General features: G+C 49.4%; 1 protein-coding gene across 1 annotated transcript; it reads right to left on the bottom strand.

The window, feature by feature from the left end:
- Positions 1–7,022: 7,022 nt before the first annotated feature.
- LOC141027092 (ketol-acid reductoisomerase, chloroplastic-like) lies at positions 7,023–22,889 on the bottom strand. Its single transcript, XM_073504016.1, has 6 exons — positions 22,808–22,889; positions 17,732–17,787; positions 17,548–17,640; positions 17,271–17,336; positions 16,814–16,996; positions 7,023–7,082 (listed from the first exon to the last, which is right to left on the bottom strand). Exons 1-6 carry the CDS (start codon positions 22,887–22,889, stop codon positions 7,023–7,025), a joined length of 540 nt encoding a protein of 179 aa, XP_073360117.1.
- Between the last annotated feature and the right edge of the window lie 2,357 nt (positions 22,890–25,246).

The raw sequence follows: 25,246 nt of genomic DNA, 5'->3' as shown, positions 1-25,246 counted from the left end.
CAGCTGCTGCCAGCCATCTACAAAAGTAAGCAAAAATTCTGAGTAGTCATGTCATAAATTTATGATGACCAACAGAAAATAGCTACAATTGCAAAAAGCTGAAAAAGCACGAAAACGCTAATAACCGATTAGCGATTGCACCTAGTGGCTTCCTACAGTCAGCCTGGCTCTGATACCAAGCTTGTCACGACCGGGTTTTCAATAAAATAATTATTGATAGACCAATCCCTTTTACGGACCAGTAAGGAAGAATTCCTTCTCACTGGTAGACAATATCTTGGTCACAGAAGAAAAATACTAGGAGTACTGGATATAATACAAGGTTGAGCGGAGGATGCCCAACAATTTATTACATGCACGCCGCTAAAACAAGACGGCGGATAGGGTGGCATACTACTAACTCACGATAATAACGGTGGTGGAAATATCACCGCGAAGCGAGTGATATGACTCCTGAAGACTACAGCTCTTCGAGCGTCGGAGTGAGGCTCGAGGAGACTTATTGCGGGTGGCGGAAGCGTATATAATGCAAGTGACCAAAATCCGGGATCGCACAGGACTGACTGGGACTCCTCTAGGCGTCGGACGCGCTATCAAACTCTTCATCCAAGAGATTGCCTTCGTCAACATCTGGCCAAATCAACAAGCCAGGTGAGTACTATGAAAGTACTCGCAAGACAATTCGGACATAAGATACAACAAATGTAAACATGAAGCATCTGAACAATTTATCCAGTGTGTTCAGACAAAGAGATAATAAATACTGGGTGCCAAGCGAGGGTCTGAATGACGCCTCGAGCGGAAACTGCAGAATAGTAATACTGGTGCCAAACGAGGGTCTGAATGACTCCTCGAGAGGAAAATGCAACAATAGTAATACTAGTGCCAAACGAGTGTCTGAATGACTCCTCGAGCGGAAAATGCAAGAATAGTAATACTGGTGCCAAACGAGTGTCTGAATGACTCCTCGAGCGAAAAATGCAAGAATAGTAATACTGGTGCCAAACGAGTGTCTGAATGACTCCTCGAGCGGAAAATGCAAGAATAGTAATACTGGTGCCAAACGAGTGTCTGAATGACTCCTCGAGAGGAAACTGCAAGAATAATAATAATGCCACAGTCGGACGTCTGAGCGACATCACATAAAGGGCTTATAACAGAAAATAAAAGACGAACATGCCACAGTCGGACGTCTGAGCGACGTCACATAAAGGGCTTATATTGTAGCTCAATAATACAATAGTTCGGGAACATAAATTATCACAAGTACGAGACAAATATAAAGTTAGTCCATCCACAGAAATAATAATTTAACTGAATTTACCACTTGAGCTTGTTCACCGGGGACAAGTTTTTCACGCGGATAGATATGGATATACTGATTACACTACTTGATCATGGATACGATGATTTGGAAGGAATTGACTCTGCAGAGTTTGTACTTAACCACAGCCAACGGATTTCAGTAGTCACGGGGACTAGTTCCGTTTACAGTGTTTTGGAAGAAACACGTCTAACCAGTACACACCCAATTCAACCTTCCGAAGCCAGGGATCACCCTCGGCAACGTTCAAGAGAAACCTTGAGACGGGGAGGCTACAACCTCGCGTAGCATGGGATCAAATTTCTATACGCTCGCTCTAAGGGGGTGCCCCCCTCTCGGTCCCAACCGGAAACACCCATGCCCCCTGACCGGATGACTGGCTTTAATCCTGGGCCAAGGTACCATCATCCCGGCCTCTCTGTTTGGTGTGTACACGGAAAGAGGTTACCAACTTACTAAACCGCATCCTGGCAAATGAAACATGTGGTAGCACGGAAGGGGGAAAGGACGATAACGTGACTCCGTCCACGTTAACGTCGGAGAAAGTCGGATGACGCAAGGCTGGCATGCTACAACAGTACCACCTTGCTGCCCTTCATGTCACCACCTGATTAGGCCATCTCTCATCAGAGATCATCGCAACTTTGGAACATGCGGGGAAAAGAACGATACCGTGACTCCGTCCACGTTAACGTCGGAGAAAGTCGGATGACGCAAGGCTGGTATGCTACAACAGTACCACCTTGCTGCCCTTCATGTCACCACATGATTAGGCCATCTCTCATCAGAGATCATCGCAACTTTGGAACATGCGGGCAGTTGCCTTACAAGCAACGAGGTATTTACCGACACTCATATGCCACGCATAAACTTTCAAGCAAACATGCAAAACACTTATCATATCAAATGTTCAAACATGCTTGCCTGGTTCGGAGAAGTCGGAGTCTAGCTCGGCGAAGTTCGCGGCTCTGTCACCTCTTCCGGAACCTACGGCAATCACGAAAAACGGGTACTAACGTGAAAACCAATGGGTGCACAGAAACTTCTCCAAATATTTTTCAAATAAATCCCATAAAAAAGTAGACAAAATTTGAAGATTGTCAGAAAAAGAATCACTCAAAAATCCCTTTTTATTAAAAAGTTATAAAGGTTTCTGTCCAGGGACTTATCTATAATGAAACAGAAAAGTTCCAGGGTTTTAACTGAGAAAACAGAAAACGGTTCGATTGGAAATGCGCAAGCTCAAGAGGGAAAGCGTATTTGCCCGAAGGCGCCAACAGAAAACGGTTCGAGGGAGAATATAACAGAGGCTGACATGCGGGGTCCACATGTCAGGTTTGAAAAGCTCGCCGGCGCCCGAAGACTGCGGTGGACGCCGGCGTCGAACCACGGCGAGTTAGGAGGATCGGAGGGTACCGAGAGCTCCAGCGTGTTCTTCCGCATCGGTGGGTGGTGGACTCGACCAACGGGGAGCACCGCGTCGACGGCGACACTATCTCCGGCGGACGGTGGCTCGGGTGATGGTGGGGAACTCCGGTGGAGGGCTGCAAACTTCGAATTGAAGCGCGGGTCAGAAGGAGAGATGCATAGTGAAGCTACTGGCAAGAGAAGGGAGGCGGAGGTGCACACACGGGGGCGAATCGAGCTGGATCCCGTGGCGGGTCGCGGCGGCCGGAGTCGAGGAAGGAGACCTCCTCGGGGCTCTTCCAGTGGCTAGGCGTGCTCTAGGTGGAGTGCAGGGATGGTGTGTGCTCGAGTTGAAGCTCGGGGCCTCTATTTATAGGCGGATCGACGGGGTGGCCGTGAACGGAGAATCTCCGGCGAGCGATTACGGCGATGCAGTGGATTGGCAGGAGGTTTGAGTGGCTAGGCAGCATCAGTGGAGGGTACTGGTGTCATTCCACAGCTAAACGGAGTTGGTCTTGGCGTAATGGTGTCGGTCCACGGTGAGATGGCCGCACGGGCTCGACGGCGGCAGAGAGCGCGCTCCGCGCCCTGCGGTTCACGACGAGAGCGGCAGCGTGTTCGGGGGAGTGGAAGGCCACGCGGCGAGCTCCGGTGGCTTGGGCGGCGCTGGGTGGCGCCGTCAGCGCCGTGCCTCCCGCTGGCGGCCGCAAAGCCGCCGCTGGCGTCGGTCACGGGGCGGCGCACCTTCTGCTGCTCGTCACCGACATCCGCAAGGTGCCAGGCGTTCGTGCGGTGCAGGAACAAGGGGGAGGGGACGAGGAGCAAGGCGACACAGTGGCACTGGTGAGATCGACAACCATCTCTGAAGAAAACGACAGTAAGCCACTGAACTGTTCTCTGAACTTTCTGAACCTGATTTTGACAATGCACTGCAGGTGTTCGACAGAAAGATTTGGCAATGAGAAAAAAAATTCTGGGGCTGTAACTTGGTGAGGTGACCACTCAATGCACCCAGAGGCTGCCTGATTTTACTTGGAATTTTTGGAAAAGGATTTGAATGAATTTCACCAAATTTGACAAATCTGGTCCAAACTTGCAGTAAGTGTAGTTTGTAAAATTTGAACTGAAGACCAGTGGATCTTCATGGATCTTGGTTGAGGGTTCAAAGGACTAGGGAGGAGAGTTGGTTTGGGGGCAAAAATCAAAACAGAAAGTAGAGTTCCTTTGTAAATCACCAATGGATAGAATAGAAGACAGAAATTTATTTGAATAAGATTTAAATTGAAAATAAACATAGGGGAGGTTCAACTTGCTGGATTTGATGCAAAACATGATCCAAAGATGAGGGGAGGGTTAGGGGAATGGATTTGCACTAAGGCCATGGCAAGAGGGAATTGTTGAAAGTGGTAAAGGATTATTCCAAAAGCCATAGTGCAAATTTCAAAGAGATTTTCAAAAGGCATTTTTTCCAAGTGAAAAGTATTTTGTCTTGAGTCCAAATAAAAAGCAAGAACCTCCAAGACCAAAGACAGGTCTTGGGTGAATCCAAATAAACTTTTTCCATAAAAATATACTTGAAAGGGAGAGTTCTTTTGAAGAAAAATTTAAATCACCTTCCTCAAGTCAAATAAAATCTTTTGAAAAATCCAATTAAAAACTTGGGTGTCACACTAACTACATGGGGAGAAACAATTTATTGATGATATCCCCCAAAATGTGGGGCACAATATCTGTTTTGATATGACATGACAGTAAGAGGTTTGCCTCGAACCACGATTCAAATAAGTAATGGCTGACGTATGCCGTGTCAGGATTGGTGACCCTTCAGTAAAGCCTACCAATAACTGACCCCCGAGCTCACCCACGCTGCTAGTCTTCGGGGCTAAGGAAGTTTTGTACTTTGGATGAACAACAGTACGCCTTGGGTAGCACATGGTTGGACACATTTGGGCCTCTTTGAAAAGGAGATAGTGACCAATTAAAAAAGCTCACGAAGCGTCATATAATACATGTCTGAGGATGTGGAACTTGCCTGCTAATCCAAAGACCGCCCAGTCGAAGACATTTGTCGGATGTGGGGTTCCGGCAAACCCTCAAGGTTCGAACACTGGGGTGCGAGCGAAGTCTTTCCCTCCTACCGATCTACGCCCTAGCTCGCTAAGATCTCGCGGACGAACTCGACGAACCCACAACACAGAAAGACACGAGATTTATACTGGTTCGGGCCACCGTTGTGGTGTAATACCCTACTCCAGTGTGGTGGTGGTGGATTGCCTCTTGGGCTGATGATAAATAGTACAGAGGGAAGAACAACCTCCTGAGGTTGAGGTGTTCTTGTGCTTGGTGACTTAGCGGGTGAGAGCTGGATGAACTACTCGATCCCCTCTACTGTGGTGGCCAGCTCTACTTATATAGGCCCTGGTCCTCTTCCCAAATATTGAGCGGGAAGGGAGCCAACAACGGCGGGCAAATTTGAAGAGGGACAGCTAGTACAAGCTATCCTGACAAAAGTGGTCTTCGCTTGCAAAAGGCTCTGGTGGTGACGCCGTCTTGGGCTCCATGATGACCTCCGTCTTGCCATCCTTCTGGTCTTGGTCTCGTTGCACCGATATGGCAACCTTTGCCTCATCCCTCGGTACTCCTCGCCTGCGCTGGCTTCCTTAGCACCAAAGAGGAAACAAGGACGCTGCACGCACTGGTGCCCACCTGGCGCCCGCCTGGCGTCGATCGTCATGGTCACGTCACAAGAGCCTCGTGAGGTTTGCCCCGCCTTGATATCTCCGCTCCTCGTGAGCCTGCCTGACTAGGCCACTCCTGAGGAGGTCTTGCGTCGTCTGCCTCGCGAGGCTTGGCCCCTCGCGAGGGTCTTGGATGCCTTGTTGATGAAGATGGGCCGTACGACCTGGTGGTTTAGCCACGCTGTGGGCCGCAGGCACGCAAGTCTGGGGACCCCCGTTCCCAGACCGCCGACAGTAGCCCGCGGGCCCAAGGTGCGCTCGGGCTTGGCTTCGCGGCGATGCCAAGGGTCAAGTACGGAGCGCCGCGGGCCCCAAAAGCCTGCGGCCTTGGTTGACGCGTGGCGGTTCATTGGACGTGGGCGTCTCCGCTTCCCCACGCTGCCTCGGCAACTGCATGACTTCACAAGTCCCTGTGACATGCAAGGAGAACCATCATTACCTACGATCGTGGGAGGCGCCGGTTGGCCTTCTTCCGTTATAAATGGGTAGGGGGCGGAGCCCCGTCGCCCATCTCTTCCTCGCTTGCTTGCTTCTTCCTCCTCGCTCCATTGCTTGCAGTGCCACCAATGGCGCCACGAAGGAAATTCTCTGCCGCCGAGAAGGGAAAGGCCCCTCGCGAGGGACCCGGCTCCCCAGCGCCCAGGCGCGGACGCGGCCGTCCGCGCAAGCACGCCGCGACCCCCACCGTGGTCCACTGTCGAGGCGGTGCCGTGGCACGCGGAGGGGGTCGTCCCAGCCATGGCGGTCCAGTTGACGAGGGGAGGCGTGCTATGGTGCCCCTCCCCCCGTCCGCCCTTCCACACGGCGGAGGTGTCGCCGGAGTTTGTCGTCTGGTCGGAGAACCCGGCCGGCAACTGGCTCCAACTTCCGCGCTTCTTCGTCGGCGAACTGCCGGCCTCTGGTCCAGGCGGACTCTGGTTGCAGGCGGATGGTTGCTGCAGCAAGGCCTCTTGGGTTGCGGTCGAGACTTCCACCGCGGGCAACATAGCCCTGGCCCGCGGCTGGCAGACGTTCGCCCGCGCGCGCGGCCTGGGCAGGCGGTGCACCCTCCACTTCAAGTACGATGGTGGATCAACCCTCTATGTGAGGGTGTTTGGGGAAGATGGTCGCCGCGCCGGGTGCTTCCCCGAGGCGAACGACGGTGAGGAGGTGCTCGGCCTTGGGGACGGCCGCGACGAGGATGAGGGCGAACCTGCCCTCGGCGGCGACCGTGTCTCGTCCAGCTATGGCGGCTCTTCCTCCGGCGACAGCTCCAGCAGTGGCGGCTATGACCAGCCGCCGTGCCCGCTTTGAAGGCGGCAGCGGGTCATCTCGTTGCCGCGCCTCCGTGAAGCGCAAGGAAGGATCCGGCTAGGCTCAGGGTGCCGCTAGGGGCCTGCCTCCGCGGATCGCTGCAACGCTACTTTTGTTTTACTCTTTTTCCTGCATCAAGAATGAAACCAGTATGGGCCCAGGGGGCATGTACCGAACTATGGTTCCTCGGTTATTGCACTATGCGTGTTGTTCCCGTGCCGTGTCGTTATTTTGCGCAAAGATAACTTAACCTGGTATATTCAGGACGCCCTCTTCCTCACGAGGCGCTTATTTCCTCGTGTCCATATTGCCTTGGTGGCCTGCATTCGTTCAGGAACTGCAAAAACTCGTTAGGAAGTGCGTTAAAAGATTTGCCGTTCACCCTGGCCCTGACCTGGCGCTTTGTATCGCGGTACCTGAGGGGCACGGACTAGGAGAGGTGCGCCAGCTTTTCGGCTCGAACGAGGGTGGCTCGCGAGAAGGCAGAGAGGAGAAAAAAATGCTCGCGAGGGCACCTGCCTAGCCCCCTCGTGAGGTATGCGAGAGAGAGAACACAAGCAAACCCAAGCCGGAAAAATGCAGTGAGAGGCGAGGGAATCAAATCAGCAAGGAACGCCAAAAGCAAACTTCGATTAAGGAAAAGCGAGCCAACTACGGAAAGCAAATGAAAATCCACGTCCGGCACCTAATCTAGTCTTCAAGTCTTCTCACCAGCACGGAGCTAAGTGCTGCCACTAGGCGTGGGCGGGAGCCCCAGGGCCTGAGGCCGGCGCTCCTGAGACTCCGGGGCATGTACAACCCCAACTCATTATTACGTGAGAGTGTCACGGGCGGTGATTCTTCACAGGCACCGGGCCTTCTTCACAGGCTTTGGGCCTTTCTTCACAGACTCTGGGCCTTGCTTCATGGGTAGAACTTCCGGAGGTGCTGGATGTTCCAGGCGTTTTGGATAGGTACCCCGTCTTGTGTCTCCAGGCGCACGGCGCCAGGCCTGGAGATGTGGATGACCTTGAACGGGCCCTCCCACATTGGTGAAAGCTTATGCAGCCCTTCCCTGGAGAGGACCCGCCTCAGGACTAGGTTACCCGTCTCGAGTGTCCTGGAGCGGATGTTGCGGCGGTGGTATCGCCGCAGTGCTTGCTGGTACCTTGCCGCCCTCAGCGCAGCTTCGCGACGACGTTCCTCCCCGAGCACGAGATCGATCCCCCACGTGGCGTCCTGCTGCGTTTCGTCGAACGCCAGGACCCGTGCGGAGCGATGCATGACCTTGTGAGGGAGGACTGCTTCAGCTCCGTAGACGAGGAAGAATGGAGTCTCGCCCGTTGGCTTGGTGGCAGTGGTTCGGATGGACCACAACGGGGACTGGAGCTCGTCGTGCCATCCCCTGCCGCAGGCCTCCAGCTTCTTCTTGAAGGTCCTGGTCTTGAGGCCCCTCAGGACCTCCGCGTTAGCGCATTCGGCCTAACCATTACTCCTGGGGTGGGCCACCGAAGCGTAGCAGATCTGCGTTCCAAGGTTAGCACAGTAGGTTTTGAAGAGGTTGCTAGTAAACTGCGAACCGTTATGATGATGCAGTTGGGGACCCCGAAGCGGCTCACGAGGCCCTTGATGAACTTGACAGCAGAGCCGACTGGGATGGTACGGACGGCTTCCACTTCCGCCCACTTGGTGAACTTGTCGATGGCGACGTAGAGATAGCGGTAGCCTCCTGGCGCCCGAGGGAACGGTCCTAAGATGTCCAGCCCCCAGACCGCGAACAGCCATGTGAGCGGGATGGTTTGGAGGCCCTGAGCAGGCTGATGGATTTGCTTGGCGTGGAATTGGCAAGCTTTGCAGGACTTCACCAGCTTGGCTGCGTCGTTGAGTGCTGTAGGCCAGTAGAATCCACTGCAGAACACCTTGCTGACGAGGGTCCGTGACGACGAGTGGTGTCCGCAGTCCCCGCCGTGTATGTCAGTCAACAACTCCCTTCCTTGATCGCTGGAGATGCAGCGCAGCGTGACATCGTTCGGTCGTTTCCTGTATAACTCGCCGTCTTGGATACAGTATGCCGTGGCTTGCCGGGCCACGTGCTCCGCGTCCTCTTCCTTCTCCGGCAGCATCCCGTGCGTCAGGTACTCCTTGAATTCCTTAGTCCTGCATTCCTCCTGGGGCTCAAGCGCCAAGAGCAGCCGAGCTCCTGATGTCGGGCCACAGGCTGGGCCTCCTGTGGCGGGAGGCTGTGGGAGCTCCTCCCGAGGCTGAGTCGTGCATGAAAGAGGTGGCGTAGCTGATGGCTTGAAGAGCCGCTCCTCAAAGACACCGGGCTCTTGCGGTTGCCGCTTGGATGCTCTCCTGGCGATGTCGTCGGCTTCCTTGTTGGTGCCCCGGGGCACGTGCTGTAGCTCCAGGCCCGAGAACTGCTTCTCCATCTTGCGCACCTCTGCGAGGTAGGCCTCCATATGCTCGTCCTTCGGCTCGTACACCTTGTTGAAGAAGTTGACGAGGAGTTGCGAGTCGCCTCTAACGGTGAGGCGCTTCACCCCTAGAGCCGCCGTAGCCTTCAGGCCAGTTATGAGGCCTTCGTATTCTGTGATATTGTTGGAGACCTTCTTGCCGTGCTGAAAGCAGAGTTGCACGGCGTAGTAGAGCTTGTCCTGAGTGGGCGAGATGAGCATTGCTCCAGCCCCCGCGCCCTGGTGCATGAAGGCGCCATCGAAATACATGACCCTGCCGTCTGGAGCCTCGCTTCCTGGGGAGGTGGACCGGTCTTCTCCTTCCACAAGTGTCGGGGCATCCGTCCATTCTGCCACAAAGTCAGCGAGCGCGGCCCCCTTGATGACCCTGGTAGTGCTGAACTCCAACTGGAATGCTTGCAACTCAATGTTCCACTCAGCGACCCTTCCGGCTGAGTTAGGGCTCCTGAGTACCCTCTACAATGGGTAGGTTGAGACGACCTTGACGGGGTGGCCCTGGAAGTAGTGTCGCAGCTTGCGTGAGGCCACCAGGAGTGCGAGCAGGAGTTTCTGGGGCATGGGGTAGCGTGCCCTCGCGTCCCGCAGTACGATGCTGACGAAGTACACCGGGTGTTCGACGAGGGCTGGCACACTGTCGAGGCTCGGGTCCTGCGGAGATTGGGGCATATCCTGAGGTGGAGGGGTTCCTGAGACCTGACTGTCCTCAGGAGCTTCTGCGATGTTGCCCTGCTGAGCTTGGTCTTCCACCGCTGATGCCTTTGCTGCGCCTTCCTAACCCTGCGCCACTTTAGCTCCGGCTTGGCGCTCCTCCCAAACCGCCACCAGCGTCGCGCTGGCGGAGTACGGGGTGGCGGCAAGGTAGAGTACCAGAGGCTCGAGAGACCATGGTGCCACCATCACCGGGGGGCTGGTAAGGTATTTCTTGAGATCTTGGAAGGCCTGGTCGGCCTCCGGGGTCCACTCGAATGGGCCCTTCTTCTTCATGAGCTTGAAGAAGGGTAAGGCGCGCTCTCCTAGTTTGGAGATGAGACGCCCTAACACGGTCACCCGCCCTGCTAGCTTCTGCATCTCTTTGAGGGTCTGTGGTGGGCTCATGTCCTCGATGGCCTTGATCTTCTCTGGGTTCGCCTCGATCCCTCTGTGGGATACGAGGAATCCCAGCAGCTTGCCGGAGGGGACGCCGAACACGCACTTCTCCGGGTTAAGCCTCAAGTTCACTTGGCGCAGGCTCTCGAAGGTCTCCTCCAAGTCTTGAATCAATGTCCTCGCCTTGCGAGACTTTACCACTATGTCGTCGACGTAGGCCTCTGTGTTTCTCCCGAGCTGCTGCCCCAGGGCGATGTGCATCAACCGCTGAAAGGTCGCGCCCGCGTTGCGCAGCCCGAAGGGCATGCAGGTGTAGCAGTACACCCCACATGGTGTCAGGAAGGCTGTCTTCTCCACATCTTCCACCGCCATCTTGATCTGATGATACCCTGAGAACGCATCCAGGAAGCACAGCAGGTCACACTCGGCGGTGGAGTCGACAATCTGGTCGATGCGGGGGAGTGGGAACGGATATTGGGGGCAGGCTTTGTTAAGGTTGGTGAAGTCGACGCACATCCGTTCCTTCCCGCCTTTCTTCGGCACTAGGACGGGGTTCGCCAGCCATTCGGGATATCGAACTTCTCGGATGGCACCTGCCGCCTCCAGCTTGCGTGTCTCTTGGACGATGAAGGCCTGCTTCTCAGTGGACTTCCGTCTTGCTCACTGCTTCACGGGGCGTATGTTGGGGCATACCCTTAGATGATGCTGGATCACCTCCCTCGGGACCCCTACCAGCTGACTGGGCTCCCACGCGAATATCTCCTTGTTCGCGCGCAAGAACCTCACCAAGGCTTCTTCTTGTCCCGGGTCAAGGCCGGCTCCTATGGTAAAGGTGGCTCCTGAAGACCCGTCCTCGTTGACCGGAACCTGCTTGGTTTCCGCCTTGTCTTGGGTGAACAGTTGCTTCTTCTTGGTAGGCGCGGCCTCCTTGGCCTCGGGGGTACCGGCGCCGGCGGGCTGTGCTGCTGCCGCGGTCTTGAAGGCGAGCCTGAGCGGCGTCACGGCCTCCTTAGTGTCCCCCTTGATGGTGAGGACGCCCTTGCTCCCTGGCATCTTCATGAGGTTGTAGGCCGGGTGAGTCACCGCCATGAACTGAGCGAGAGCCGGGTACCCGAGGATGGCGTTGTACGGGAGACCAATGCGGGCGATGTCAAAGTCCACCAGCTCGGTGCGGTAGTTGTCGCGTGTGCCGAAGGTGACAGGGAGGCGGATCTGCCCCAGAGAGTGGGCAGCTCCACCACCCACTCCCGAGAAGGGCTTGCTGAGGCCGAGCCGCTCGAGCGGCACGTGAAGAAGGCTGAAGGCTTCTACGGAGAGCAAGTTGAGGCCAGCACCGCCGTCGATGAGGGTCTTGGTAACGGCCACGTTGCAGATGGTGGGCGTGTAGAGCATTGGGAGCATTCCGGAGCCGGCGGTGGAGTCGGGGTGGTCTTCTGAGCTGAAGGTGAGGTCGGCCTCTGGCGCAGCCCAACCCGGCGGAGCCCCCGGGCGCTTGGAGGTGGCCCCGATCTGACGGAGGAACGGCTTGACGTGGCGGTCTGAAGGTGGTGCTTGAGAGCCGCCCAGCAGGGCCGCGACTGCGTGGTGCGCCGGCACCGCGTAGCGAGCGGTGAAGAGGTCGCGAAGTTCCCCCCAGGAGGCCATCGTGGATCCCGGGAGGTTGAGCAGCCAGGCGCGCGGCTCGCCGGCGAGGGCCATGGGGAACCAGTTGGCCATGATCTTGTCGTTGCCTCCGGCTTCGAGGACATCCTCCTCGTACGCCAGCAGGAACGGCGTCGGGTTTGCCGCGCCGTCATAACGCGGCAGCATCTCTGGCTTGAACTTGGTCGGCCACCGCCCTCGCCGTGGGCGGGGGCCAGGGCTCGGTACCCAGACGCCCCGCTGTTGACGTCGGTCGCAGAGGTGGATGGCGGGGCACCTGCCATGGGGGCGAAGTGCGGCGCCGCGGGGCACAGGTTGGTGGAGAGGAGCTCTGGCGCCCCCCTACCTGGCGTGCCAAATATCAGATGAGGGGTTCCGGCAAACCCTCAAGGTTTGAACACTGGGGTGCGCGCGAAGTCTTTCCCTCCTACCGATCTACGCCCTAGCTCGCTAAGATCTCGCGGACGAACTCGACGAACCCACAACACAGAAAGACACGAGATTTATACTGGTTCGGGCCACCGTTGTGGTGTAATACCCTACTCCAGTGTGGTGGTGGTGGATTGCCTCTTGGGCTGATGATAAACAGTACAGAGGGAAGAACAACCTCCTGAGGTTGAGGTGTTCTTGTGCTTGGTGACTTAGCGGGTGAGAGCTGGATGAACTGCTCGGTCCCCTCTACTGTGGTGGCCAGCTCTACTTTTATAGGCCCTGGTCCTCTTCCCAAATATTGAGCCGGAAGGGAGCCAACAACGGCGGGCAAATTTGAAGGGGGACAGCTAGTACAAGCTATCCTGACAAAAATGGTCTTCGCCTGCAAAAGGCTCTGGTGGTGACGCCGTTTTGGGCTCCATGATGACCTCCGTCTTGCCATCCTTTTGGTCTTGGTCTCGTTGCACCGATATGGCAACCTTTTCCTGATCCCTCGGTACTCCTTGCCTGCGCTGGCTTCATTAGCACCAAAGAGGAAACAAGGACGCTGCGCGCACTGGTGCTCGCCTGGCGTCGATCGTCATGGCTCACGTCATGAGAGCCTCGTGAGGTTTGCCCCGCCTTGATATCTCCGCTCCTCATGAGCCTGCCTGACTAGGCCACTCCTGAGGAGGTCTTGCGTCATCTGCCTCGCGAGGCTTGGCCACTCGCGAGGGTCTTGGATGCCTTGTTGATGAAGATGGGTCGTACGGCCTGCTGGTTTAGCCACGTCGTGGGCCGCAGGCAGGCAAGTCTGGGGACCCCCGTTCCCAGAACGCCGACAACATTATCCGAGGAAGATTGTCGACCTTGGCTCTGAAGACAAGTTCTGGGGCTACTGACGGTGTCCTGGACTAGGGGGTCCTAGCCCAGCCGGACTACCAGCCCACTGAGGAAGGTGGACTCCGGAGGCCTTCAGATTGCGGTGACTGAAGACTTGGCGTGTACTTCAAGCATATCCAACTAGATTCAGCATGTAAATCCCTAGATGGCAACCGATCATGTGTAACCCTAGATACCCCTGGTGCCTATATAAACCAGGAGGTTTAGTCCGTAGAGGCCATCCATTCATACACCCATTCATCATACCCCTAGGGTTTAGACCACAACTTACGATCTCAAGGTAGATCAACTCTGTACTTAGATACCTTCATAATATAAACAAGAGCGGGACGTAGGTTTTTACCTCCATAGAGAGGGCCTAAACCTGGGTAAATTCCTTGTGTATTCTTCAGCTGTTACCCATCAATCCGATCTAACAGCTCAGGCACCCCTACCCGAGATCTACCGGTTTTGACACCGACACGGAGGGTTTAGTCCGTAGAGACATTTACTCATTCATCATCACCACCATTACCCCTAGGGTTTATACCACAGCTTACGATCTCGAGGTAGATCAACAATGTATTTTGATACATCCATAATATAACCAAGAGCAGGACTGATAACCCACAAGTATAGGGGATCACAACAGTTTTCGAGAGTAGAGTATTCAACCCAAATTTATTGATTTGACACAAGGGGAGCCAAAGAATATTTGCAAGTATTAGCAGTTGAGTTATCAATTCAACCACACTTGGAGAACTAAATATCTACAGCAGAGTGATCGGTAGCACAGTAATATGATAGTTTGATAGCAGTAGTAATCGTAGCAATAGCAACGGTAGTAGTTTTATTGCAATTGTGACAGCAACAACATGTAACGCCCCGGACACACCCGCCGGTGGTCGTTACTCATGGCGGGATCTAGACTGGCCCCACAGATCAATACTAGTCTTTTCTGCGCACTTTGTCCTCACTCGTGCGCACCCAGGAGCAACTTCCCGGTCGGTCACCCATCCTGAAATTACTCCAAGCTGAGCACGCTTAACTTTGGAGTTCTGTCCGAATGGGCTTCCGGAAAAGAAGGAATTCCTTATTGATATGAGTAGTCTATCATCCCTATTAAGCCAGGCTATCACATACACCCCCACTCAGAGGAACCGACGTCCTCGTCGGGCCACAGGAACGTTCCCTATTGGCACATACGTCTGTGCATTCAGTCCGGTACATGTGCCATGCCGTGTGCCACGACAGGTCACAAACGGCATGAACAACATGACCACGCACCTGTCCGCAAACATCCATGTAACCGCGAGGGTCGGCTCTGATACCAACTTGTAACGCCCCGGATACCCGCCGGTGGTCGTTACTCATGGCGGGATCTAGACTGGCCCCACAGATCAATACTAGTCTTTTCTGCGCACTTTGTCCTCACTCGTGCGCACCCGGGAGCAACTTCCCGGTCGGTCACCCATCCTGAAATTACTCCAAGCTAAGCACGCTTAACTTTGGAGTTCTGTCCGAATGGGCTTCCGAAAAAGAAGGAATTCCTTATTGATATGAGTAGTCTATCATCCCTATTAAGCCAGGCTATCACACAACAGTAGTAACTTTAGCAAAGATCAATATGTGAAAAGCTCATAAGCATTGGATCAATGATGGATAATTATGTTGGATGACATTCATCATGTAACAGGCATAACCTAGGGCGACACAGAACTAGCTCCAATTCATCAATGTAATGCAGGCATGTATTCCGTATATAGTCATATGTGCTTGCTATAAGAACTTGCATGACATCTTTTGTCCTACCCTCCCGTGGCAGCAGGGTCCATAAGGAAACTAAGGGATATTAAGGCCTTCTTTTAATAGAGAACCAGAACAAAGCATTAACACATAGTGAATACATGAACTCCTCAAACTACAGTAATCACCGAAAAGAATCCCAATTACTGCCACCTTGGGGTATGCGGATCATAACATGTAATAGGTGCATACTACTTGCAAGATAGGATCAAGAACACAAATATATTCATGAAAAAAAAGGGTTCAGATCTGAAATAATGGCACTCGAGCCCTAGTGACAAGCATTAAGCATAGCAAAGTCATAGCAGCATCAATCTTAGAACATAGTGGATACTAGGGATCAATCCCTAACAAAACTAACTCGATTACATGATAAATCTCATCCAACCATCACCGCCCAGCAAGCCTACAAAGGAATTACTCACTCCCGGCGGTGAGCATCATGAAATTGGTGATGGTTGATTATGACGATGACATCGAATCCCCCTCTCCGGAGCCCCGAACTGACTCTAGATCAGCCCTCCCAATGAAGAACAGGAGGTGGCGGTGGCTCCGTATCATATAACATGATGATTCCTTCTCTCTCATTTTTCCTTGATGAATAGGTACTTATGGAGTTGGGGTTAGGGTTGCAGGAGCCGCCAGGGGCCCACAAGCCTGGTAGACGCACGGGTGGCACGCCCTTGGGCTTGTGGGGCCCTGGTGGCCCCCCTCTGGTAGTTTCCTTCGCCAGTATTTTTATATATTCTAAAATAATTCTCCATAAACTTTCAGGTCAATCCGAGAACTTTTATTTCTACACAAAAACATCATGGCAATTCTGCTAAAAACAGCGTCAGTCCGGGTTAGTTCCATTCGAATCATGCAAATTAGAGTCCAAAACAAGAGCAAAAGTGTTTGGAAAAGTAGATACGTTTGGGACGTATCAACTCCCCCATGCTTAACTCATTGCTTGTCCTCAAGCAATTCAATTTGATAAACTGAAAGTGATAAAGAAAAACTTTTACACTCTTTTTGTTCTTGTTGTTGTATATATGCTTAACCAATGCTCATGTTTTCAGCAAGGATTATGAACTAACCATATTCATGATAACATTTAGGTCTCACATTTACTCATACCAATTACACTAGTAAGTATGCACGTGCGACACACGTCTCGATCAAAGCAGCCTATGAAATTCATGTGAGTATTGAATTCTGAATTCATATTGAGATTAATTAACTTCAATGTGGCGGAAGCTCTCCTACATGAAATGAAGCTTAATGTATACTACTCCCTGTTCAAAAATATATCAGTACAGAGGGAGTTCTGTTTACAAAAAACATTAAAAATAATGATGAATCCATGTAATAGAAGTATCTATGCCGACCATGTAGAGATTTGAATAATAAAAATGAATGATAAAAATAGTGTCTTCATGAAGCAATACAATCTTGGCACATAGCGTTGGCCTTGTTTCACAGGAGTTGTGTGGGTCATCTGCCTGATTAGAAACATTTGGCTTCAGGCCTTCAAGTCTTCACCCCAAATCATTTTCTTTAGTTCCGAACCGAAGATAACTTCAGTTACAAGGATAGAATAAAGTGATGGCGGGACTCAAAAAATGTATCATGCAGTGAACGATTCATAGTATGCTCCATAAAGAGTATGCAAGTTAAAATAATTAATTAAACCAACATGATGCAAGGAAACATCATTGTGAAACTAAGCCTAATCTAAACAAACACTTGACAAAGGAAAGCTTAAAATCGTGCATAAAGCCAGTTACCATGATGTGCACCTGTGCAGAATCTAAGATGAGCAGAAGCACAAGATCTCTGCCCAAAACCATCTCCCGTATGTCTCCCAATGTCCCATTCTCCTGAGTGAGCCGAGCTGCACGTGCTTCCTCAAAAGATTTAGAACCTTTCCTAAGACCGGTGTGAAAGCAAAAAGACAACTTATTGAACATCTGACATAATAGTCCAAAGTACATGCCAAATGGGACATAATACCAGCTGTCACATGATTTCAATATTCCAAGTTATACAATATGAAATGCTCAATTTAAGCAAGAACAAGTAATAAACAGTGCCCAGCGCAAGTTATAAAGGTAAAGAAAACAATAAACGTTAGTTGTGGGTGTTCACTCAGGGCTGCAAGCAAAAGCTTCGAAGATTTTCACTCAACACACGGTGAAAACTCAATTCTATGTCTAAAGCTAGAGATACATGACAATAACAAACCTTAAAGATGATGTCATACTTGGCTTCAACCAAAGAATCTCTCAGGTTCTGGCCCTGTGCTAGACCCTGAAAAAGCACCCCCAAAATATTCAGTAAGCCAGCGCACAGACTTACAGACTCGAACCCAAGTAGCAGAATAGAACAAATACGTGTTGAATCCATCACTCAATTTGAACACAACGACTGATGTGTATATTCAGGTAGTGTCTCGAGTAGATAGACATGTAAATATCGAGAGTTACGAAAGAAACAATGCAGCGAGGGGAGCAAACTGAACCTGGGAGCCCCATCCGATGACTCTGATCTGCTTGACGCCCTTGAATGCTTTAGGGGGCAGCGGGAAGAGGTTCCGCCCGCCCCTCACGATGTACTGCAGGGAACAGCACACAGAGAACAAATTGTCAAAAACCAATCCTGGGGAGGGATAAGGAAAGCGATGGAGTGGCAGTGGTGGTGCATACCTCCTCGAGTCCAGCGAGGGAGACCGTTGAAGACAACGGTAAAAATGTAGACGACTCTGCTTGATCGAGAACATGGTACTTCAAACCGATTAATCATCGACTAAAGCGTTCCACAAGCTCCTGACCTTAATGGTTATAGATAGACATCATGAAAAAGATATTCAACAAAGATATATAAAATAAATATTGAGAGTTGAGAAGTTAAATCAGAATACATCTTCACTAAGACACCTCTAATGATAACACAATTTATTACATAGATCACATATGCTTCTTTAATTCTGGATAATCTACTTTAATCAAGATTTCCATAGTGAAAGTAAGAACCATTGTCACATCCGCACTTAAATATTGTAAATATAGTATTGCAATCTCAATCACATTATTGCAACAGCAATTACGTTGACATAGTTGTACTATTGCTAGAATTTCTAGTGCAGCAAATTTGGTTTTTTTAGCACCGGCCAACCATTTTTTATTAGAGATAATAATTATCAATTGAAAGGTAATCTTAGAATATAGAGTCGATGTTTAGCAGTACCTTATATGGGCGGCCAATCCACGTAAACTGGATAAAAATGGGTTCATACTTCGTTCTCCGACTTGAATCAAGGATAGGCTCCTACCGCTTTCCAGTAAAAACAAAATGCAATCCTATTAGTAGTAGACTCGAGGAAGCATCAATACATATAATTTGTTAGAATTTCTGTGTGATGGTGGTAATTTTGTTGCATGTCCCGACTAATACAAATACACCTGAAATACATAACACCCTACCAGAAATCTAAGCTACAAAAACATACGCTTTGTCGACTTTTGATATGTTTCAGACTTTGATTTAAGCCATTCTTAAAATACCCATTCATGTACAAAATTGCATAAAATTGACAAGCATTCGTGGATGCATGAACCTTCTTTTTGACGGTCTTGATGGTCTTGTGAATGCCTGAAATATGAGCGATGGCTGGAGGAAATGTATTCGCTTCAACATGGGAGCTAAATCACTCCAGCAGATTAGTGCCAAACCTGCCTTGTGTGTCTGTAGTCATAGGCCAGCAAGCAGAGCATAGTGATAGTCAGATAGTGGTAGGTGGGCAGAGAGACAAGATCAAATCGACCCACCCAAACCAGAAAAGTCAGTGAATCCATGACGAAAATGGAGGTGCATGTGCTGGAGCGATCCTGCATGGCATCGACGACGGGGATGCCGTCTCCGGAGCTCCCATCACCTCTTTGACGACGACGCCTGGACTTGTAACATCCTAATTTTCAATTTGGATGTTTATAATAGATCATTCATATGCATCCATGATTTATGCATTTTTACCCCATTTGTTTTATTTGATTTTTTATCCAAGGAACTTTAAGCAACTCAAGGACCAAAAGAGAGAGTTGGAAGTTTCCCTAAAAACCAATTTTGAATTTTTTTCAAAGCTGGGATATGGATCAAATTTGATTTCACCAAAAATTCATTTCCATTTTATCAAAAATAAAATAAAGAGAGAAGATAAAATGACTTCTTCAAAAACATAAGAAAATATTGGAAACTGAATTTGGAACCAAAATATATTTGTTGAGTTTTATTTGCAATTTATTTTATTAGCATAGCAAAAAGTTTATTTTTGAAAACTTGCATTTTAGGCCAGATAAAAGTTCACTAGGTCATATATAAGACCATATAACTATGTGAATTTTCTGGGATGTTTTAGGCTAACTTTTATTTGTATTTTCGGTGTTTCATTGCTTCTGTAAAAAAAACGTTTAAAAAAAACGCAGCCCAGCAGGCCCAGGCCCAGGCGCTATCTCCTTCTTCCTCCTCTCTGTACTTGAACACTGACAGAAACGTTCATCCATGGCGCCTCTACCTCTTCCTCCCCTCATCTTCCTCTCCCCCGCTCCAAAACGCCTCTGAACGGAACCCCCTAGCCTCCCTCGACCCCTCCCATCCCCTGGTGCGCCTCAAAGACAACCATAATGTCCATCATGAGCGCTTGAAACTGCAGCCATTAACACATCTCGCCCCACCCAACTGTGGACCTCCCCTACCCTATATAAAGCACCCCTGGGAGCCCCTCTCAACCCTCGTCCGAAGCCCTCTCCTTCTGGAGCTTTTTCCCCTCCCTAACCTCGCCAATTGCTCGCCGGAGTTCGTGGATTCCGGCGGCTTCCCCACCACGCCAGGAGGCGATACCGACCCCGCGGTGTTGTTCCTCGGATCCGCCTCACGTTGCTCTTCACCGTTCCGCACGCGTCCTTCGCCGAAGCACACCGGAGTTGCCTTCTTCCTCGTCGCCGGCGACAAGTCAGGTGAGCACCCAGCCAGCCAATCAGAGGGCACCACTTGGCATCTGGCCGAATTTCTTTTCTCTTTTTCCAGTATTTTTCCAATCTCAGATTCTATATCAAATCTTCTTTCTTGTATATCTTTTAGTCTATAGATCCGATTTAGTTGATTCTTTTTCCTACTAGTTCATAGAAATCCCATCTATCCAGAGAACCAAACGAAAAATATTTTTGAAAGTTCTAAAATTTGAATTCAAACAGATCTGAATTCAAACTTCGTTAGGCCGTAACTCGAGTTTCGTAACTCCGTTTTGGGTGATTCTTTTTGCAAGGCGAAGCTTGTGACATGTACTTTCTGTTAAAACCAAAAACATTTACTTTTGTTGTTGTAAATATTACGTTCTGTACAGAAACTTTATTTGGATGTTTTGGAGTTTTCTGAAGTCTTTTATTTGTTTTCTTTTGGATCTTTGCTAGTATGCTTATGTATGTTATTGCTTGCTTACGCTAGATCATCCGGAGTGCGAAGCTTGCTACTACGAATCTTTAGAGTTCAACGATCGTCAGCAAGGCAAGTTCACATTTTGAGCATATTTTTCAATACCCAGTTTTTACTATGCATTAGTTTCACTCTCAAAGGTTGCATGAATAGGATTGGGAACATGTGGATATGCTATGTTGTTCATGTGGTAGGAACCTATGACCTTTTGATCACCCCGGGAATATTCGTTATATCATATCTTGCTTAGTCATGCTCGTAGACGGGGATTGGTATGTGTGATCCATGCAAGTTGCGAGAGATAATAATTTTGGGACAACATAAGGTGGCAACTTTAATACACATATGGGTGGATTGTTTGGGGCACCTGGAGAAACCAGTGCTTGCCCAAGGGGAATCTCGGAGTACCCGTGTGATTACCCTAGGTCCGCCACCCAGGCTCAAAGGGATCGTAAGATATTTCATGCCTAGAAACTTCTGTGTGCAACCACAAGCCATTATGGGCTCTGGCATAGTTGAGTAAGTTGTGTGACCTCTTTCCATGGTAGACTAGCTGATGTAGGGGAAAGTAGGTGTACCGGTCTACCCAGGGTTTGGAGGAAATACTTCAGAAAGGCTATGTCTCGATTTTCCGATCATGGAGGTGGTCGAGTCTTGTGGGGAAAAGTGCGCAAACCTCTACAGAGTGTACAAACTAATCATGATTAGCCATGTCCCCGGTTATGAACAATTTGAGTATCTAGAAGTGAATTATTGGTTGATCTCATCACTCTATTTAATGAAATTATTGGGTTACTAATAACTTGGGAATTTTGGGATTGAGTTGGAGGAACCTTCTTAATAATGGCATTTTAATTTAGTAGTAAAAAAATTGTGTTGTAGGGTAAAATTAGCTTTATGCAAAATAAAACTTAGAGCCTCCACCAGCTAAATTTGCATATAGAGATAGTTTTTTTCATTATTATTCTATGGTGTGAAATTGCCAGCATATTTCATGTGCTGGCCTACACGGCTGCAACGTCTCATGTTGCAGACTTTTCCGACGAAGATTAAAGGTGCGATAGGTCGTTGTTCTACACTCAGTTTGCCGTAGAGTTGGATGGACTCATTTACCTTCAATGCTTCCACAGTTATTTTTATTTAGATGGCCTTTGGCCATATTATTGTAATAAATACTCTTTTGAGGACCTTGATGTAATAAAGTGTGTGATTGAACTCTGTTATAATTCCTCGAGTACTGTGTGTGTCAGCATACCGGCCCAGGGATGACACTTAAGCACAGAGACTTCGATCCATTTTGGGTCGGGTCGCTACAGGTCTTCACGGACCCTGTCGAGCGCCTCTTCTTCTACTGCTATGTCGACCCGGCCGCCGCGTTCCCGCTACCCGCTGCCTTCGTGCCGCATGCGCTCACCCACTTCTTTCCGCTCGCCGGCACCCTCAGCCCCGCCGCCCGTTGCTTCTCCTACTCCAGCGGCCACGATGCGCTCGACCTCATCCTTGCAAGTCAACGGAGGACTTCAACCAGCATCAGTATGAGATTACACCTCCTTCGCTGCATCCAGATGGTAGTAGCTTGAGTATTACAATATTAAATTGAAATATGGATCAACTTCAAAATAAACAAGTCTAACAATAAACTTCATGATCCATTCAATTTTTTCATAAATACACATCTATTGTTCTAACTTCTAAGAGTGTGGCCTCACCTCCCTGCATGAGATCAAGATCCCAATCCTCTCCAATCTGCCGTGACAGAGTCAACTCCGCCGACCTCCCACAGATAACACGGACATAGTTGACTGTTCGAGGATAGAACCTGAGGCGTACATAGATAAGTTGCCCACAGTGATGCCTGAATATGTTTTCACGGCATACGATTCCCACTTAAAGTGAGCATGTGCTCGGCAATATGTGTGCTTGCAAACACTTGTAGGTGCATCATGCTATGGCCTAAAGCACTTCACCGCAGGACCTAATTCCGTTTGATGTTGCAAACCTTTAGGGATCCAAAAATCAACTCAAAAATTAGTCAAAGACCTTGTGAGATTAATATTCCACTTACTGGGATCAACTATAAAAATCAGCTATGTTGATTTGTACAACAAATTGCAAAATGATTACTCGGATAAATCAATAAGCCTAAAAGTATGTGGCCAGATAGATTCATCTAATTTTTATGGTTTGTCAGGATATGGTCAGATCGATTCATCAGCAAATAAATTCCATAGAAAAAAGCACTCGAACCAACAAAAGCCAGCACGGGACTGATTGCTAATTACTAAGTTGTGTACCTATGATGCGGCTGGCCTCGGCGACCATGGGATGGGTGTGGGTTGGGGTGGAGGTGGGGATCAGTAGCAGCAATTCTCCCATGGTCTCGGCATCGGAGCATGCCGCAGCAGCACACCTCCGTCTATGGCAGAGTCAACAGCGAGCAAGGAGGGCGGACGGATCCCGCATTGGTGTCGATGCATCGGCTCCGTGCTGGTTGCCGGGAGCCTCAGTGGCCACCGGAGGCGCGTGGCGGCGGCGGCCGAGCCCGGAGGGGCGCGCCTGCCCTACCCACGAGGGCGGCGTGGGGGGGGCAAGGTGTGCCGGTAATTTGTTTCCTTTTTGTGTGTCTTGCGTGCATGATTTTAGCCTAGGAGTTGCGGACGTGGGAGATCAGCCGATTACGCTTTGAGGGAAAACGTACTTGGCGGACGATTTTTTGGCAGAGTACGTTCGTAGCGCTATCATCAGTTCGCTTGTTTAATAGTAGTATAGATAACCAACTAGCGAGCAATAATAAGATATCTCGGATGCCAACAATTTATCAAAACAATCATGATATAATATGATAACATGCTATCTCGCTAGCCCTTTCTGAGACCGCAAAACATAAATGCAGAGCACCTCTCAAGTTCAAGCAGCGATTAAGTATTGTAATTCATGGTACAAAAAATCCAATCATGTCAAACTCAACATTAACTATACTCAATGCATAAGAATGACAATAGTGCTCTCCAACTGGTGCTTAAATGAGAGGGTGATGACTCCACAAGAAAAGTAAAATAACATAAAAGTAAATGGATAGGCCCTTCACAGAGGGAAGCAGGGATTTGCAGAGTTGCCAGAGCTCGAAGCTTAAAACATAGATGAATATAGTTTTGGGAGGTATGCCTTTCCTATCAACATCACGACCGAGAGTTTTCAATATCTTAGTTTTCAATATCTTCCATGGTACCATGGTTAGCGGTGGTTCGCAAGTGGAAAGGTAAAGTTTACCCCCCCCCCCAGCCAACAAACACAAGCCATGGCTAGCCGAATCCTCGGGTGCCCTCCATGCCAACAACTTTTGGGGGGAGTTTGTTTCATTATTTTTGCGATTCGATCATGGGACTGGGCATCCCGATTACCAGCCCGTCTCGTGTAAAGACAAGTGAATAAACACTCATCATGAGAATAACCCGCTTAGCATGGAAGATACTAACCACCCCCTGTCGCTCCATGAGCTGTACGGGCACACAAAACAGATGCTTATTTGAATGTTTAGAGGTGGCACATGCAAATTTACTTGGAACGACAGAGTAATACCGCATATAGGTAGATATAGTGGACTCATCTGGAACAACTTTTGGGTTTAAGGATTTGGATGCACAAGCAGTATTCCCGCTTAGTACAAGCGAAGGCTAGCAAATAGATTAAGAAGCGACCAACTAGAGAGTGAAAACGGTCATCAACATGCATTGAGAATAATTAACATTGAATGCGAGCATGATTAGGATATCAAACACCATGAACATAAATATTGTGGAGGCTATGTTGGTTTTGAGTCAACATGCGTGAACAAGTGCCAAGTCAAGCCACTTGAATTATGCAGAGGAAGATACCATACCATCATACTACATCATAATCATTTTAATGCATGTTGACACTCAAGATAAATCATCATCCACTCCTAACTATTTAAGCATGGCATGAGAAACTATAATCTCCAATTGTCATCACAAACATGTTTACTCATAATGATATTGAATCAAGAACGATGAGCTAAACATATTTACAAAAACAAAAACAGGAGGAGTTCATACCAGCTTTTCTTCACCTCAACCACTTCATCAAATCGTCGTCATTATAGCCTTTCACTTGCACAACCAAATGATATGAAAATAATAATAGTGCAAGTGTGTCGTGGACTAAGCTGGGATCTGCAAACATTTTATAAAGGGAGAAGACAAGGTAATATGGCTCTTTGTTAGATCAACAATAATGCATATGAGAGCCACTCAACATGTTCATCGTGGTATTCTCCTTACGACAACTCAAAGGAAGGAAAAGAATTTTAGAGAAACATGCTGAAATATTTTTGGAGTTTTTGGTTTTTCTTGAAGAAAGCGAATTTAAAAAAATGAGAAAAACAAAAAATGAGAAAAACTATTTACATGGGAAAGCTCCCAACAAGTAAAATAAGAACGGGAAATCTTTTTGGGTTTTCTTTTTAATACTATAATCTACTAAACAAGAAATAAAAATCAAAAAGAAGCGAGAAATATTTTTGGATTTTCAAAGTTTTTCAAACACACAAGAAGAAAGCGAAAATAAAACTAGCATGGATATATAATGAAAAAGGATGAACACTGACAACTAGAATGAAATGTGTGGTACATGAATATAATTTCGGTGATAAATACATACTCCCGAGCTTAGACTTTTGGCCTAAGTTGGTCTACACACACGGGTCAAAGTAT

This window comes from Aegilops tauschii, chromosome 7 (assembly GCF_002575655.3).
Source record: "Aegilops tauschii subsp. strangulata cultivar AL8/78 chromosome 7, Aet v6.0, whole genome shotgun sequence".
NCBI lineage: Eukaryota > Viridiplantae > Streptophyta > Magnoliopsida > Poales > Poaceae > Aegilops > Aegilops tauschii.
The sequence above is the reverse complement of the archived record's forward strand: the minus strand, read 5'-3'. Positions and strand labels throughout refer to the sequence as shown.